The following is a 19,114-nucleotide window of genomic DNA, read 5'->3' as shown; positions in this document are numbered from 1 at the left end:
AAGAGGTAAAGACTTGATGGGATTCTCTGAGTGTCCAAGATGATAATTATTTTGTTTGTTTTAGTGTTTTTTTTTTTTTGTAAAATTCATGCCTAGAAAAACCACCTAATTGTTAACTCTTATCTGCAAATCAAATACAGTGCATATAATTATTTGCAGGCGGATCTAGAAATATTTTTTAGGGTACACACATGTATATTAACATTTAGGGGTGAGCGTTCGATTGAGTCGAGTCAAAAATTTCGAATTATTCGAGTTGACGAGACCTATTTTACAATTCGAAGTTGACTTGATTTTTTTCGAGTCGAGACAATTTTTTAAATTTTCTGTTTAAATTTTAATTTTAAATATTTATAATATTATGATATCATTTGATTCTAATTTAAATAGATTTTACAACTCGGATTGAACTTGAAAATTTTCGAGTAATTCGAGTATTTTGGGTGCAAAAGAAATACAGTGAAGCACTTTTCCCAGCCTTTTTCTTTTTTTCATTTGAAGGGCTTTTACAGTAAGCTACTGTTTCCCCGACGTAATGCATACGTTATGATGATGCGTGACTCCTGACGACATCCTTCTTCATTCAACTAAAACGCTTTGGGAAGAAAGGTGGTGAAATTGAAAACAAGGCATGTAACTAAACACCCTAGTGTGCAAGGTACATGGACAACTGGTGTGAAATTTTGAGACACAACTGGGCTTTCTTTGTTCTATTTGGCTATGGTTGATGGCTAAAGCATTCCCTCTTTGGAGGTCAATGAAACTGGCTCTGTTATGGACAAAGCCTAATGGTGTTTGAATCATTTTGAGTATGAACTGGAAACTGTCTCTATTTGTGTTGTATTTCAAAGTATGGTAGCTAGGGGTGAGTGTTTGATGAGTTAAAATTTTTTCAAGTCGACTTTATAAGTCAAGTTGAATCAAATTTTCAAATTTCTATTTATGTTATTATTTGATTTCAATTTAAATGGTTTTTTATAACCATATACAATACATTTTTTTTCTTCATATTTTTTTTTTGTATGTTATATACTTATGTTTCTTATTATTTGAAAATTAAATATTTCATGTATCTAAAAACTAATTTATGCATGTATCTAAAACCTCATTAAACCATTATCAGTGGATGCCTAAAGAAACTTTAAGATAACAGAGAGGGTCTGGTTTAGTTTGTAAAGGAAAAGAGCCTGCAAATCCGAGCAAAACAACACAGTTTTGCAATAAGATTATGCAAAAATGATAGTTAAAATGCAACATAAACCAAATGAGGAATGAAACTAAATTTCAAAAGAGAAAGAAGTTACTAAAAGCAAATCCATAAACCCTATCATTCAAGGCTAATTCTTTTGGCACAAACAACTCTAGACAAGGTAGGCTTAAGCAGCAACCTGGGCGGCAAGCCTCTTCCTTGCTTCCTCAATGATCGACAACTTGATACCCTTGCCCTTAGGAAGGGAAACCCATGGCTTTATTCCTTTACCGATCGTGAAGACGTTGCCTAGACGAGTCGCAAACTCGTGCCCAGCTGCATCTTGCACGTGGATCGTCTCAAAGCTACCCTTATGCTTCTCCCTGTTCTTAATCACTCCAACACGTCCTCTGTTCCTTCCTCCAGTGACCATGACAACATTCCCGACATCAAACTTAATGAAGTCGACAATTTTGTTGCTCTCCAAGTCGAGCTTGATGGTATCGTTGGCCTTGATCAAAGGGTCCGGGTAGCGGATGGTGCGTCCATCGTAGGTATTGAGGTATGGAATACCCTTCTGGCCAAATTGGACAGACCTAACTTTGCAAAGCTTAAACTGCAAAGTACAAGATCAACAAAATTAGGTCAATCATTTTTGAGATACTCAACGGTATAAAGAAAATTCGATCAACAACATTAGAGGATACAACAAGAAATATAAAGACAACAGTCCTTCCATACAAACCTTGGTCTCATCACCAGTGATGGCATGAAGGCGGAAACGACCTTTAGTGTCATATAAGAGGCGGAAGTCCTCATTTGTCTTGGGAATTGACACAACATCTAGTATAAGAAAATAAGGGAAGACCCATGAATTTCAGCAAGACTGAAGTACAAGGTATAGGTATTAACCCATAAAGTTCAAAACCGAGCATAAAAATAGCGATCCAGAGACAATAATCGCAAAATGCTTTAAGCTACATAATTCAGACTTTAATGTGAATGTCGAATACGGGTATGTTTCTAATATGAGTATCTTTAACTTTACCAAATTTTTACATGAACTTGGAGGATCATATCCCCATAAATCCAAATATGCATCAAATGTCTAATACGAGTACTTCAAGGCATGGTATTGAAGACGTGAAGAAATCTTAGACATTAAATTCTAGCTTTTTAAGAGTTCCTAATATGATTAAAAATACAACTAATTAATCAAAACACAATGGCAAATCCAACATACCCATAAACCCTGCAGGTAGGTCTTATCTGTCCTAACCTTCCCATCTACCATGACATGCCTTTGCATAAGAATGGCAATCACTTCTCTGTATGTCAAAGCATACTTCAATCTGTTCCGTAGAATTAGAATGAGCGGCAAGCATTCCCTCGACTAGTGTGGTCCGGACGATGGCTTCGGAGCCTGAATGATCAAATATTAATAACTCAGAATCAGAACACAAGGGCATCAAACTGGTAAGGAATCCAAAAAGAAAAGTTAAAGATAACATACAAATGCGCCGCCAATCTTGTCAAGCATCCAATGCCTAGGGGCATTGAGCCTCTTCAAGTGTTTCTTCAACCCTCTAGCCTGTAAGGAAAATACAAAGGAAAAATTTTGACTCAAATTTAACACAAAGGACAGTTCACACATTCAAAAAACGAAATCATTGATAATCACACAATAAGGAAAATACAAACATTTGATCTAACATTCCCCTTTCAGCAACTAAATTTATTATTTCTCCATCACATTTAAAACAAAAATTTAGAAGTATAATGCCAGTATCGCCATCCAACAGTCATTAGACATCTAAAAATAAATTTTGTGAACAACCCAAAAATATCCAGCAGCCAAAATCAACATTTCAAAACAAAATTAAGTGTTTTTTTTTTCATTTTTATATGAATAATTGCTGCAAAAAATGCAAAAATGTACACTTTACTGTGATTCAACAAACTCATAAATCAAATCTTGAATGAAAATCGAAATAATAAGTGAACAATCAGAACAAATCCAAGCTTATGAAGTGAACTAACCATTTTTTTATTTTTATTTTTTGCTGGACGAGGCTGTTTCCGCTGAAAGCTTTTGTTCTTCGTACGGAAATGCGAAAGAGAGAGACAAACACAAAACCCTAGTTTTGCTTTATCATTATATATTGACTTTTTGGGGTTTAAACCCGACTTGGATTTCACAGGTCGGTCCAGTTAGAAAATGAGTTAATTGCACAAATGTCTTTTTTACTTTGCTAAATGTTCTAATTTGGTCTTAATAAAAAAATGTTTCTCATTGTTCAATGTGCCCATGTCCTTTGCTTCGGTGTTCTGAAATGCCCTCTCAAAATTAACTAGGATAAATTATGCATTTAGTACAACTTTTAATTTTTATAAAATCATGCTTGATATTTAGTTTTCATTTCATTTTAGTATATGTCGTTATAAACTAAACATGTTTAGTACCTAAACTATTAATTTTGGTCCATTTTAGTACCTAAACTTTTAATCTTTTCAAAATTTAACATTAAATTTCGAACATGTATTAAAATGAAACAAAAACTAGAGTTTTTAACGGTGAGGTACTAAAATAAAATAAAAACTAAACTTTAGGTATGATTTAGAAAAAAATAAAGTTTATGGATTAAACGTTTTATGGATTAAATTGAACTAGTCCAGGTTCAGAGTCATATTTGTTAATCTTAATTTGTTCAAGGACTAATCAAATAACTTATAGTAGTTTATGAAGAGATTAAATTTTAGTTTATTTTTTAAAAAAATAATAAAATGAATAAATCCTTATATATATTTAGAAACTAAAGATGTCAAAACAAAATTTACTATTTTAGATTAAAATGTCGTATAAAGAATCTACAAAAAAATAGATATCTTATTTGGAAATATCAAATCTTAGTCTAAAAAGAAAAGTCACTTAAATGAGTGATTAAAAGAAGAAGAAAAATATTACTTCAATTGAAGAAGAAAATAATTGAAATGATTCCATGAAAATCAATACAAGAAAAGTTTGCTCATGGATCCACTAGTCATAATAAAATGGCATAATAACAAAATTACTCTCACTATTTGTCTAAATAATCACTTTGCCTCTTATCCTTTTGTTTTTAGTATTTTAGTCTCAACTTTTTATTTTGGAGCAAAATGTCCCACGGGTTGATGGAAATCGTTAGTTTACTAACGGTCAACGTTTCCTATTGATATGGTAAGCCCATGTGTAATGTAGTGTCATCAAAAATTATTTTTAAATATATTTTTATAAATATTTTTATAAATATATATGTAATTAAATATAATTGTAGTTTAATCTAAAAGTAGTTTTTTACTGAAGTGAAATTACACATGAACTTGCTTCAAAATGAAATGTTTAGAGGATAAAATGCTCCAAAAAAAAAAAAAAGATAAGAAACAAAAATAACCATTTGTACAAACAAACCAAGCAAGGCCACTCTCAAATAATTAAGTATTACCTCGCCACTAATATTTCAAGGGAAAAAACAAAAACAAAAATACCACGGCGTAAAAATACCACCGTATAGAAACGCCCTCTCAGCCCAACCGTCCGCCACGTTGGGCGGACAACAACCGTAGCCGGTCATTTCTATTGGCTCGAAACCCTCGCCGTCGACCTCCTGTACGACATGTGCAATTTATTGTAAAGAGAATCGAGGACCTGCCACGTGGCGTCCCCTTCTTGCATGTGCTCATTGAACACCAAGGCTTTGCCGACTGAAGGTTTCCATAAGTTCCTCTGTATGGTCGACAGGTTGGTTCTCGCCACGCCGTCCAGGATCGTCCCTAACTCCCCGACGTCCCTTTCCGCCACCCTGAGTGAAATCGCCGGCCACCGCACCACGGAGGCGAAAGGCAATCGTATACCGTCTGCTATGATTACCGGCACGCACCCCAAAGCCACGGACTCAACGAGCCTAGGACTCCATGGCGCCCATCCCAGTGGACACAAACAAAACACCGACCGTACAATTTCCGACTGGTAACCGGCGTATCTGTGTCTTTGCAATTAAAACCTCCGGTCACCGTTGTACCTCCGCCAGATTTCCGTCCTCACCTTCCTGATTGATGCCAAAACACAGCATTCGTAACCATATAATGATTAGGGTAAATTATGTATTTAGTATTTAAATTATCAGTTTTGATATGTTTGAATATCTAAACATTTAATTTTTTTAAAATTATGTTTCATTTTAGTATTCATCATTATAATATTTAATTTTTGTTTTATTTTAATAACTTTGTCAAAATTTAACGTTAAATTTTTAAAAAATTGAAAGGTTATGCACTGAAACGGACCAAAACTAATAGTTTAAGTATCAATCGTGTAAAATTTTTAATGACGAATACTAAAATAAAATAAAAACTAAATAAAGTATAAGTTTTAAAAATAAAAAAATTAAATATTAAAATAGATAAAAATTATTAGTTTAGATACTAAATGCATACTCATGATTAAAGTTTAATATTAAGACTTTGATTTCCCTGACTTACTTGCTATAAAATTTCCCACTAACGTTTTTGGGATGCACCTCCATTTCTCCCCGGAAAAACACCATGATGTCTCGATTCCCGGTCACGGGAAACTTCTCCAGGGTGTTCCGTACACTTTCCGGCGGGATATACGGCGGAATAACAACATGTTCAACGTCCTGGCAAGGGTGCTTGTAATCAACCCCGAAAGTTTGTAATATTATCGATTTCTTCAACAACTCCGGGATCCCATCATCAACAGCTCTATCCTCCTTCATACAAAAAAATGGTAAAAAAACTGGAATAAAAAACCACTCTAATACATCCTTTTTGAAAAATCATGGTTGCTTTACGTACCATGGCGTGAAAGCAAGCTCCATAATCATGGGAGGCAACGAAGATGTGGTCGGAACCTTGGGACTGGTTCCAGAAAGGGTAGCAGGAGATGAGTTGAACGGCGGAAGATATAAGAGATCGAGCGTGGCCGATGGCCGGGAAGCCATTAACGGTGCTGAAGTTGCACGACACGTAGACAGGGACGAAGAAGAAATCAGCCTCGTACGGGTCGAACGTTCTCAACTCGTACGTGTTCATCAGCGCCCGATGAACGGCCACCTCGGCGGCGAACAAGTGGCTGCTGCATCGCTTGTTCGAAAGCCAATCCTCGTTGTACTCCGATGGTAATTCGTATATATATATCTTCAAGACTTTAAACGAAGCTGTCAAATGAACAAACAAAAACAGTAAAAAAAAGCTTTGATCTTCAATGGAAAACTATAGATGAAGAAGACGAACCAGGGTTTACGGGTTTGGGTTTCGATTTGTGACGAGTTTTGTTGGCGGATTCAAACAGGACACGAGAAGATTTCGAACCGGAGACACGGGTTCCCGACAAAGGGATAGGCTTGTTTGTAATGAAGAATGATGTGAGGAAGTAGAGGGTAAAAGAAAACCAAAGAAGCCATTTGTAATACTTGAAAAAGAAGAAGCTTTTATCAGATTGTCTGCCTTTGTGTAATACCCTCATCTGCTTCTCTTCCTCCTCGTTTCTTTCTGGGTTTTTGCAGCTCTAAACCCATGTTATTTAAAAAGATCTTCCTTTATCAATGGTGGAAGATCAAAGGGCTTAGCTTTAGCTTCATCTAATGGCTAAGGCAGTTCAAATGGGGCTTTCGGTTTCTGTTTTTGGACGATGAATTGGAAATTAAGAAACAACGATTTGAAGATGGAGAATGTTGGTTGGCATTTCGGTTTTCCACCCAAAAATATTTAAACAAATTTTCATTAAAAAAACAAACAAACAAAGGCACAATGATAAAATTACCCACAAAATTTATATGAATAGTCGTTTAGTTAATATACTTTTTGGGTAAATTACATGTTTAGTACCTAATCTATTAATTTTAGTCCGTTTTAGTACTTAAATATTTTTTTTTCAAAATCATTTAGTTTTGTTTCATTTTAGTACCCCATTCATTAAAAACTTAATGGACGGGCTCGCCATCCGCCGCCGCGTCTACAATCACCGACTTTCACATCCGTCGATCGATGAGGCTCATTCTTTCCAGTTCACACCTTTCTCAATCCCTTGAACGTGATTTTGGCATCCGTTTCATCGAAAAATATCTCAATCTCCTCAAATCGACGATGGACTCTTGTACTTCTTCATCCCCGATCTCTATAGTCAACCATCTGATTGGCCTGAAATTGAACCATGTTGATCGACTCGTCATTCTCTCGTAGTCCACCATTCAGATTGGTCGTCGGTCCCTGGAGCTATGACGCGTCAGTCCGTCCATTAAGTTTTTAACAATGGGTGTTAAAATGAAACAAAAACTAAACATTAAGTATAGTTTTTTTTTAATTTAAAGTATAAGTACTAAAATAGACCAAAATTAATAGCTTAGGTGTTGATGTGTAATTTACCCTTTTTTGAAATATTTTAATTCCAAACAGTATAATTTTTTTATTAAAATATCCAAGTAAATCATTAGTCAAACATGTATAATATAATAATAAGGAAAACTAATATATAAAACTATCACGTCAATAATATATATTATTATTATCGATTAATAATCTCAAGTTATTTTGACCAAAGATTAGAATACTAAAAAGTTAAAATACTTCAAAATAAAAGGATTAAAATAATAATTTATATAAACGTTTAGAATAATTTCATGATTATACTAAAAACAAAACTAGGCAACTTTACTTACATTATTATTACACGATACATGTTTGCCTGTACAAGTATCGTGGTTTTAAACCGAGACCTACGCCCGAGTTCCACTCTGAAAATAAATTATCTTCTACTACCATGTGACCTCTATGAATATATATCTCTCTCTTCCGATATTTTTTTATCAATATTTTTTAATAATTTAAAGTGATTGTGAAATAATATATGTTGATTATCTATCGGTTCAACTAATTAGCAAGATTGTTTGTTATATGATAAATAATTTCACTACAACAAAATATGTTTTTAGTGACATTTTTAGTAGCGTTTTAATAGTAAAATTTGCTAAGATTTTACATATCGAGAAGTTTATAGTTAAAACGTCACAAAAGTATAACATTAGTAGTATTTCTTAACAAACGCCACTATAGACCCATATTTTAGTGACGTTTCTTAGAAAAATGCCGCAACAAGATGAATATAGTAGCGTTCTTAAATCAAACGCCGCAATAAGATGTATATATAGCGGCATCTTGTTAAACGGCACTATATAATTCATGTTAGAGCTTTTATATTGTCTAAAATTCCGAAAATAACTTATCTTAACTGTAGTTGACACTTGAGTTAAAATATAAATATGTTAGTATGATATAATAATACATTGAAACGGACTAAAAAAGATAATTTTAAGTTTGTATATAAATTAAGTCCAATTGTGATGTTCAAAATATATTCTTAATGGTGAGTGTAGAACTTACGTAGTTTGATATATCAATAATTAATAAATCTTGGGATAATAAATTGTTGGTTGATATCTTGATTGTGTAACTAGTACATAATATAATTGCATTTATAAATACAAAATTATAGCTCGATTAAAGAGTAAAATTTAGCACATGCAATGACATTATATGTTTTATGATATAATAAATTATTATTTAATTTAAGGAGTTATAAATTGAAATAAATTATATGTATATATTAGTATAGTAAATTTATCTTGATTTTAACAGGATTAGAATTGAGTTATGCAACACTATTTATTAAAGAAAAAATAGTTTTTTCATGATTAATCTATTTATTTATAAATTATAATTAATTTGAATCATTTATAATTATTAAATATTCAACTTGAACATTTAAATTTGAGTTTAAAAATTGTATGAAATAAATAAAATCCAAAACACATTAGTCCCATGTGCCATAATGAATTGTTGAGAGAGGAGAAACAAGAGTAGAGGTGGAATATCAGCAGCAAATTAAATTGGGTAAATTTCACGTTTAATACCTAACCGATCAATTTTGATTTGTTTTAATACCTAAACGCGTAATTTACCCAATTAAATTAAAGATGAAAAGATTGAAACCAAAATGAGTGTGTTATGGCAACCTTCACCCAACAAGCAGGTCACCCAACAAGCAGGTAAACGAGAGATTTTGAGTGACTTCTTACCTAGTATAATAATAGTAATAATAAGGCTTAATTATAAAATAAATACTCAAATTATAGTCTTTTATCATGAATAGGTGTTTATATGATTTTTTGAATGATTCGGGTGTCTAACCTTACAAACAATATCACTTTAGGTGCCCATTACATAACGATCGTTAAAAGATTCCGTTAATAGACATGTATCACACTTCGATAATTTTGAAATAATTTTAAAAAATATAATGTTCATAAAAAACTTTCTTTTTCTAAAATTACAAAAAAAAAAGTCCCAAAATCCCTAAAATCTCCAAATTCTAACCCTAACTCCACCTCCATTTCTGGCTCAGTTCTTCTTCTTTAAAATAACTAGCAATTTTTTAAACTCAAAAGATGTGAACAGTTTCTAGTTTTCAGTATTATTGACATGATTATTATTAGTTGAAACTCAAAAGATGTCTACTTCATAAAATTGGTAAATTTTTGCAACGTTCTTACTTCTTACTTAGTGGCATTAAAAACTTTTTCCCTTGTTAACATATGGTCTAAAACTCTCTGGTAATTCTAATATTAATGGTGGTTTTCTTATCTAGATTCTAGAATTGTTCTACATAAACAAGAGGACTAATTACAGCAAGGGTACATAACATTAGTCTGGGGTGGCGACTAACATTCCTCTTATTCTGATTGATGTTAACGAACGAGAGAAATATATTTGATAAGAATCTTTTGGTTTGATAACCCGTTACATTAATCCTGCAGGAATGTAAACGACTCAACTCATATGTGGAGGCTGTCGAACATTGCTAATGTATGCACGTGGAGGAACAAGTGTACGTAAGATGTTCTTGCTGTCCTACCATTAACCTTGCACCAGATATAATAATTTTTTGCATGCAATGTTAGGAACTGCTGAATTGTTGCTACTAAAGAACAAAGGAAACTCATTTTGGGTTTTGAGTCAAACTTAGTGCTTTTGGTTGAATATTTCTTACTTCAACTTCTTCTGCTCCGTACACAAACACAAGTACACGGAGTGTGGTTCAGTTTGACCAAAAAGAAAAAAAAACGAGGGGGCGGGGGCTTGTCGTCATGTTTTCTGATTTTATTATATATGTTCCTCATGGATATCTTCTGTTTTGAACTTTGTACTATTTCCATGGTTAATAGGTTATGAATAAAGAGAAGAAATATGCTGACGTCAGTATTCCATTACTGCAGTAACGATTTGTTAACGGTTGTTAATTTTTAGTGATCATTTTATAATAAACGATAATGTTAGTGACCATTTTGTAAGAAACGATAATATTAATGATCAATTTGTAATATTTTAAACATCAATATTAAAAACGAACACTTACCCAAACATTAATAACCATCGGCATAATTTACCCTTAAATCAACCACATAAGGTGCTTTGGCACTTTGCATGGTTGGATGTTACTATTAACTGTCAAATAATAAAACAAGAACAAATTATTCAATTTTATAAATTTTCTCTCTCCCCCCCCCCTTTTGTTTTTCTTTTCAATCTCTTTATTTTATTGCTTCAAAATCCCAAAAAAACTCCCACTTCTCTTTCCATATTCTCTCTTTCTCAGCTTCTTTGAGCCTTTAGCAGTGTTGGGGTTTAAAGCTTTGAACCAACTTTTGCAGATTTTGGATTAAAGCAATTTTGATTCTCTAAGTTTTGAACTTTGTTTGCATATAAAAAAAGTTTTTGGCTATAAAGTTCCAGTCTTTTAGCCCTAAACAAAAAGTTTGCCGCTTTCAATGTTTTCTTGAAGAAAACTAGAGCAAAACTGAATTCTGGACTTTGGGGTCTTTTCTTAACAAAAAACTATCAACTACAGTTTTCTTTTGTTGAATTTGGATGTTTTTCTTGAGTTGAGTCCTCAAAATTTTCAACTTACTGTACAATGCTTGAGTTAATCTCTCTGTCCAATGCAAACTTTATGTTCTTGGTGAGTTGCTGAAATCCTATCTGATTTTGATGAAATTGGAGGTGCTTGCTTGTAAGTGTAAGCATGCTATTGTTTTGTATTATCGTATGCTTCAATGTTATCTTCAAAAATAGTTGTTTAATCATAGTTCTGTTAATGTTTGGTTGGTATTATTAAGTTACTAATAAAACTGCAAATCAGATGCATCTATGGTTCATCCATGCATGGATATGGTTTCTGTTTTTCAATTGTTCGTTTTAAGAAAATGGTCCCACTAAAGATCATTCTATGGATAATCACTAATGATCATGCTTTTTCCACCGTTTGATTATATGTTCATGGCTTGATGAATCACACGATGTCTCTGGTTTGTAAGTATGTGTATATGATATATTGCTTGTGCTTTGATTACATTTTTGTATTTTATTTTCAGTTCTATATGTTGTTTTTCATTGATTCAGGCAACTATTGTCTGTGTGTAAGAAAGTTTGAATCGTTTATTTGATCATGCTTACATGGATGATTTCAAAGTGTATATTATCGAATGTTAATTGATAATCTCGGTCTTGAAGTATTGGATATCTTTGATATCCAATTCATGAATGTTCAGCTTCATGAATGAAGTCAGATGAACTTTTTATCGTGTTCACTGTACGGTGTTATATCAGTATGTGATTCTGTTTTTGACTCTTATTAACCAGTGAAGACAGGACCGAGATCGGAACGATGACGGAAAACGAAAGTAGCCCTTGCTCTGTTGTTCATAATAGTTTCACTTCCTTGGCTTCAAAAAGACAGAAGGCCGAGTTATCGATCTCCACAAAGGTTTTAAGCCTTATTTACTCCATTTTATGTATATACTAAGGGAATCTCTCATACCAGTACTTGAAGAACGATGGGATAGTCGGCTCAGTTCAGTTCGACTATAGCTCAATCTCCATTAGCTGGGATTAGCTACATGTAACTTTTTATGTTATCAATTTCCCGGCTATGCCGATTCGGTTTCTTCTCTCTGCATACTAAAACTAAGTACTGTGGAACCGGTTTGTTTCTAGCTAATATAATCCTAATTTACTCCTATTTCACCATAGGATAAGAAAGATAAGGTCAGTGAACGCGTTGTCACTCTGCAGCAGCTTGTTTCGCCTTATGAAAAGGTACTTTGGCAATCAATTGTTGACATCAGAGTGGCAATACGATTATGGTGTCATTATCGACATTAATATTTGACTTCAGTAGGTTGCATCAAGCCTAGCATCTTCTTATCCAATAAGAAATCGAATCCCGACGCTACATTGGTCTTATTTTAGTGTTTACTGTGGCTCGACTGAAATCATCTTTCGGCATAAAGTTTCCGATCTTGCTATGATCTTAAAGCTCTATTTGGTTTCATTGCAGACGGATACAACTTCTGTTCTCTTGGAAGCAGTGCAATACATACGGTTTCTTCATGAACAAGTTAAGGTATGGTTTTTCTAGTCGATTTACTTAAATGATTGTAACATGCCTATCAGTCGGTATTAGTTGCAATTTCTAAGGATCAGCAATCAGAAATTCGATGAAAATATTGCCTTTTAATGGCTATGATCATGGGTTTTGAGTGCTCCGTATCTTCGAACCACACCGACAAATAACGTGCAGGCTAGCATTAAACCGAACCGGGTACACAGAAATTACGATATGTAACATAAAGCCCTGATTACTTCTCATGCTCAAGCACTTGTCATCCCTATTTACGGAACCTATTTGGTTCAATGTCGGATGTTGATACAAAAAAACATTAGTTAGGGAACCATAGGTCGAAAGTTACTGGATTTTAAACCGTTTTTTCTTCCAGGACATAGAGCACTATAGCCTGAGGAGCCAAGGTTTATGCCTCGTCCCAATCTTGTACACCGTCGGAGTTGCTCGTAGCAACAACGGTGCCGATATTTGGGCTCCCATCAAGACTTCATCACCGAAATTTGCCAAGGGTATAACACCATTCAATTGAACATAGTTTTCTTCAGCTGCAACCTGCAGTAGTCTTTGAACTTAACTCGAATCGGGTTTAACAGGTAACCGACTTGATATCGAATGCACAAAATTTCCTAATCTGATGCAAAAATTTAAATGAAGCACTATAAGATAGGATGTTCATAGGCAAAAACTATTAGGCTTTGATGGGTAGGATTAAGCTGCATTTAGTCTTATTTGATTATAAGAATCAATAGCTCTCTCTTGATCATGTTATGTAAAATGTAAATTGATGAAGATGAGTCGAATAATTACAATGTTGTGTAGGGTTTTAAATGAACAGAGTATTCGTATAACGTTCGTTTATGTCTGTTTATTAAGTTATATAAGCGAGTATGATTGAATTTTTTATGTTTATTTAATAAACGAACGGACACAAACAAAAGTATATTTGATTCGTTTATGTTCACGAACAAGTTCATTTATAAGTTCAATTATCGACTCATTTGTAAGTGTGTTTACTTGGTTCTCCTTTTTCTTTTACTTTTTTTAGATTTTAAATATTTGTGAAAGTAAGGTCTAAATTGAACATATGAATAACTTTGGGGTGTAAGGACTATTAATGTAATTTTACCATTTTTCTTTGTTCCACAAACCATGTTTGGCAAATAATAAATGAACAAGTTGAACATCTTTGTTAATTTTCAAACTAAATCCGAAAACCTTTAGAAATAAACAAACAAACACAATATGATATTAAAAATTTAAATGAACATGAGTTGAATATAAATATTGTTAAAAATAAATAAATAAAAATATAATATTAATTATTTAAATTCTATTAATTTACACTCAATCAATTTTATTATCAAATGACAATATATATATATATACCTTAGTTTGGGTTTATTGAATTTTACAAATTTATTATTATTTTTAAATATTTAAAAAATTATAAATAAAATAATAATCTAATGATATTAATGTAAGATAGTTTAACTCTGTTTATTTTCACGGATGAAAGAAATATAAATTTACTATAAACTTAGAGTACAAATAAATGATATCTTCATGCATCTCATAACGCTCTTATAATATTATACATATTTTATTTTTACAACACAAATCTCAAAAGTTGTAAAGAATATGAAAGGATTATATATATTCAAAATAATTTTCTCCCATAAATTTTAAAAATTAAGCCATATTATTTGTTTATATAGTTAAATATTTTATTATTGAGTTAATAAAATTAATATAGAAATTAAATTGGTAAAATATTAAAATATTATATGTTATTTTTAAAAATAAAATAAAATAAAAATAAAGTGTGAAAATTGAGAGTTACATCTGTTATTATACTAAATTTATTAACTATTATGTCCTTAAAATAATTTTAAAAATTGAATAATTTTTTAATAAATATGAGATAAATATAATATAGTATATGTTCAAATACTCTTAATCATTTGTTAATTAAAGCTCATATCTCTGACATATGTCGTGCCCATATCTGAGACATCAAAAGAAAAAAACAAATTATTCAATAACTAATGTCGCTTGTGTAACACCCATAACTCGTATACGTCTCGAAATACAAGTCATAGATGTTACATAAAATTGACATAAGTTCACTAAGCATAAATACTTATTTGGTTCGTTTTAAAATACTCATATTTTTAACTTTAAATCTATTTCCTTAAAACATATAATTATAAATTAATAGTTTGTTGTAGAAAACAAATTCATTTTTCAACCAGAAATTAGACAATTTTGTCTATTTTTCGTAAATTATTTGGGGTATTACAACTTAATTAATACATCATTTTATAAATTTTTATGATAAGAGAACCCGACAAAAATGCCTTACAATAGGAAGACATTTGCATATTTAACCCTATGATGTAAATATGTAATGTAACTTTGCCAACAAAATAATGTAATAGGTAAATTATGTATTTAGTACTTATATTACTAATTTTAGTCCATTTTAGTACTTAAAGTTTTAATTTTTAAAAATCATACTTAATATTTAGTTCTTGTAAGAATTTATTTTTAATTATATTAATAAAATAATAATAAAGAAATGCCATGTCACAAAAATTAAATTATTAAAATTTTAAACTTTAGTACCAAAATAGGAGTGATGAATGATGTAATTTATCCATAAAAATGTAGTATCATTAAGTTTTTTACGGAGATGTACTAAACTGAAACAAAAACTAAATATTAGGTATTATTTTAAAAAAATTTAAATTTAAATACTAAAACAGACTAAAACTGATAGTTTATGTACTAAACATTAGATATGATTTTGAAAAAACTGAAAGTTTATATATTAAAACGGATCAAAAGTGATAGCTTATATGCTAAATGCTTAATTTACCCTAATGTAATTTACAAGAGCAACATTAATAAGACAAAACTAAAGTGGTTCCTCTTTAGGTTTTATTACTACAACGTTAACTTTCTCATTTATCTTCCTCGCCGCCTTTCTTTTTCTTCTTCACTCTCTCTGCCTCTCTGGTACACCACTCTCTTTCCATATCTTCAAAGATTCATTCTTTATGCACTCCTTTGTACGGGTTGGAATCATGAGTTGTTTAGTTTCTTTGTACTTGGTTTGTTTAGTTTCTTGTTTCAGCTTAATGAGTTGTTTGAATCTAGCTTGGAACATGTTGTTTTTAGCCGTTTCTACTTCCATGATCATAGTTCTTACTTCCCATGTATGTGAATATGGATATGAATGCCATGACCCATGCATGCATGTTGACATGAGTTTTCTTACATGATTATATACCCGAATTACAAATTTAAGGAAGGTGGAGAACTTCTTTGGAATTTCCAAATTGTTAGCTTTTTATGCAAAATAAGTTGCTTCCATTTTGTTATTCTTTTTTTGGTGAAGTATTTACTGTGCTTAAATTTGTACCTAGTTATCCATTTTTGTCTTGTTTTTAATTCGAAATTCGATTGGACTTACAAGCATCACAATGTATGGAATCTGGAAAATTGAAGAGCTTAGTCATCTGTTACTGAAATTTGGAATATTTCTTAAACAAGTTTTTCCTTCACATTCAAAATTCAAGGACAGAAATGAATTTTGGAGGATAGTTGGATTTCTAAGCTTCAAATAGAGTAACATGTTTGATTTTCAGGAGACTCGAATTTTCGAAATTTAACATAAGCTGGTTTTTAATGAGCATGAAGATGAACTATGACTGTTGTATGGCTTCTGAACAAATACCGATGGATGTTAATCCAGGTAATAAACTACATTGTGCTGCAAAAGCTGCAGTTCACAAGGAGAAGATGAGTTCCTTGGATGGCTTGGTTGGGAAGAGTTCAAGGTGAATGATTAAGTGCGAAGAGAGCATCGATAACATGGAGGTTGAGATGCATACACAAAATAACACTCTGGAGGATATCGAGGTCGATATACTCGGATGCACAAATGATAATCACACCGCGAAAATCGAAATTCAGGATCCGGATGCAACTGAATGTTCCAGCTCATTTGCCGACACCACGTCCTATACCGATAAATGTTCTGAGTTGAGTGATGCTGAAGTGGAATCCCGTTTCATCGGCGATGCTGCTTTCACATCTGCTTACGGACCGTTTAGTAGCGTGTTTCATATGAGGTTTGCTTTCTTTCCATATATATTTGAGCATTTAAGTAATTCGAATATGCATGCATGTTTATGTGTGTGTACGTATGGATGTGTATAGAGTCAATATTTGGCTACAATTTGAGAAGTTACCTTCTTTTTTATGAAGGGAGGAATGGCTGTTTAAAACATTAGAGGCTTTCTATGGTAAATTCTTCGGTTTTTGATTTGTTCCATCCGAATCTTCATTGAAACATTTTGTGATTCACAGCAATTTTGACATTGCATAGCATGCAGACATGCTGTAATCGTATATAAACGTCGTTCCATACTTGCCGTTCAGGAAGAAGAGGCGGACAAATCACTGGAGGAACTTCATTCGGCCTCTCATGTGGCGCTGCAAATGGGCGGAACTGAGGATCAAACAGATCGAGTCACAAGCAGGAAAATACACCAGAGAACTTTCAGCATACAATCAGAGAAAGTTTTCCAGAATTGATCCATCTGAAATTGAAGGTATTGTTTCAAAGTCATTGCCATTCTCTAGTCAGTATAGCCGTAAAAAGGCTGTTAAACGGAGGAGACGAAAGAGAATCGAAGAAACGACCGATGTAGCGTCATACATGTCAAGCCATAACTTATTTTCCTACTTCGGTACTAGCTTTTCCTTTATTCTTTATCATTGTTGTTTAAGTGTTTTTCTCGTCTCGCCTTAACCCCAATGCGATTCGCTCGTAATATGTTTCAGAAAACAGGAAAACCATTCCGGATGGTGCTTATATTGCTGATGATTTTCCCAACATAGGTAATGCCATTTTCCATTTTACTGAATCAATTTCCTGTATTTTAACTTCATTTTTAACCATTCATTTTGCAAGAAACTAGACCTATGGATCCTAGGAAATCGAATATGTCACCGTGGCTGGCTCCATTATGTTAAAATCAGGCTGACATACTGAAAAACATGATCATATGTTAACTGTCAAATGGAAGTAGTTCCTAAGGTAGAATCAGCATTTCGAAGGCTATGTTTTTTTTTTTCGATTTCTAGTTATCTTAGTTTTGATTGTGAAGTGATCTTTGTCATTACTTGGTGCAGCTGATACGGACCAACATGCCGAATGCAACGATAAATCCGGCATTAATAACGATCGATTACTTTTCGAGTTCAGAGTTGAAAATAATTCCTTGGACCAAGTCCTTAGGAAGATTGAAATCATGCAAGCTAAGATTCAAAAACTCAGGAATCAGCTTGATCATGTGATGTCCAAAAATGTTTCCAAGTTTTCTTCCTCTGAGAATTTGAGCCTCCTTGCTGTTTGTGATGCTCAAACCAGCTCTGTCCCTAGCCCTACAGTTTCAGCTGGCAACAGAGACACGATATCCACCGGACCTGCATTTAACACGACTCGACAAATTTCTGAATATGGTGGAGATATGGTCATGCCTGCAAGTGCCGTTTCAAGTTATGGAGAGGCTTTCCATGTTCCTGATATTATCGAAAGCACTGTTGGATCGTTGTCGTCTGCTGAAGTTACCTGCCACCAGCCACGACTCGTCTATTCGTGCGAAGATGTAAGGCCTCTTAACATACAGAACTTGCATGTATATTTTTGGCTCATTTTTTTCACCAGATATGACAATGCCATATAGTTGTTTGAATCTGACCTGTTTTGTTTGCTTCTCATTCTTGATATAGTTATGGCACATGAGAACCTTCTCATTATGATACCGATGATATTTGCAGATTGTGGAAAATGTTCCGACACGGAACGAAGGAAACGCCGGAGATAAACAAGCTTCAACAGCGACAAACAGTCGGTCCGTAAAGCAACATCGTCAAGTCGAAAAAGTAGGAGAGAGCACCGGTCCTTCTCGTGTTCCAACATCAGAACCTAATAACGCAACTGAAAACGTAGTGTCTCGGGAGCAATCGATTCCGAGACCATGTCTAGCGTCGGACATCTACGTCCCTAGGTGCAAAAGAAAACGTGGCGAACGTAAAGCCAGTCCCGTTGGTTGGAGCAAGAAACCTGCAGGCGAGCCTGGTAGTAGCCGGTGACTTCATTTCTGATGGTTCACCAAGCTTAATAGGCTCTTTATTGCTAACAAGTCAATCATAGACACTTACTAGGTACTGTAACCGGAACTCGATTTTGAAGAATACTCGTTTAAGGGGTTTAATGAAAAAGGTGAAGAACTTATTCGTTAAATATTCGTGTCAAGCTGAAGATTGTTAAAATTGTGTGAAATGATTTCATTTGATCCAGTCCGAAAGCTCGAGGCATAACTCACTTGATTTTTGAC

The 19,114-nt window shown here is 33.1% G+C and overlaps 2 protein-coding genes and 2 pseudogenes across 2 annotated transcripts; 2 read left to right on the top strand and 2 right to left on the bottom strand.

Annotated features, from left to right (window-relative positions):
• Nucleotides 1-1,361: 1,361 nt before the first annotated feature.
• LOC120137903 lies at nt 1,362-3,365 on the bottom strand (annotated as a pseudogene).
• Nucleotides 3,366-4,905: 1,540 nt separating this feature from the next.
• On the bottom strand, nt 4,906-6,780 carry LOC120137816 (annotated as a pseudogene).
• Nucleotides 6,781-12,491: 5,711 nt separating this feature from the next.
• LOC120137904 (transcription factor bHLH153-like) lies at nt 12,492-13,408 on the top strand. The gene is made up of 3 exons (XM_039153543.1): nt 12,492-12,704; nt 12,834-12,902; nt 13,078-13,408. The coding sequence occupies exons 1-3, from the start codon at nt 12,606-12,608 to the stop codon at nt 13,231-13,233; spliced, it is 324 nt and encodes a 107-aa protein (XP_039009474.1). The 5' UTR covers nt 12,492-12,605; the 3' UTR covers nt 13,234-13,408.
• A 2,223-nt stretch (nt 13,409-15,631) lies between these two features.
• Nucleotides 15,632-18,977, top strand: LOC120137897. Its single transcript, XM_039153537.1, has 6 exons — nt 15,632-15,722; nt 16,462-16,840; nt 17,151-17,461; nt 17,556-17,612; nt 17,907-18,382; nt 18,555-18,977. The coding sequence occupies exons 2-6, from the start codon at nt 16,551-16,553 to the stop codon at nt 18,867-18,869; spliced, it is 1,449 nt and encodes a 482-aa protein (XP_039009468.1). The 5' UTR covers nt 15,632-15,722; nt 16,462-16,550; the 3' UTR covers nt 18,870-18,977.
• The last annotated feature ends 137 nt before the right edge of the window (nt 18,978-19,114 follow it).

The sequence above is a fragment of the Hibiscus syriacus genome, unplaced genomic scaffold, assembly GCF_006381635.1.
Source record: "Hibiscus syriacus cultivar Baekdansim isolate YM2019G1 unplaced genomic scaffold, ASM638163v2 tig00110676_pilon, whole genome shotgun sequence".
Lineage (NCBI taxonomy): Eukaryota > Viridiplantae > Streptophyta > Magnoliopsida > Malvales > Malvaceae > Hibiscus > Hibiscus syriacus.
This window is presented reverse-complemented; position numbering and strand designations above follow the sequence as displayed.

Excerpts from the sequence above, each read along its gene's own strand:
- LOC120137904 (XM_039153543.1), top strand. The coding sequence starts at position 12,606 with ATGATCTTAAAGCTCTATTTGGTTTCATTGCAGACGGATACAACTTCT. Across the intron at positions 12,705-12,833 it reads TTCTTCATGAACAAGTTAAG|GTTTTGAGTGCTCCGTATCT; the intron begins GTATGGTTTTTC and ends CTATGATCATGG. Across the intron at positions 12,903-13,077 it reads CTAGCATTAAACCGAACCGG|GACATAGAGCACTATAGCCT; the intron begins GTACACAGAAAT and ends TTTTTCTTCCAG.
- LOC120137897 (XM_039153537.1), top strand. The coding sequence starts at position 16,551 with ATGATTAAGTGCGAAGAGAGCATCGATAACATGGAGGTTGAGATGCAT. Across the intron at positions 16,841-17,150 it reads AGTAGCGTGTTTCATATGAG|GAAGAAGAGGCGGACAAATC; the intron begins GTTTGCTTTCTT and ends CTTGCCGTTCAG. Across the intron at positions 17,462-17,555 it reads TAACTTATTTTCCTACTTCG|AAAACAGGAAAACCATTCCG; the intron begins GTACTAGCTTTT and ends AATATGTTTCAG.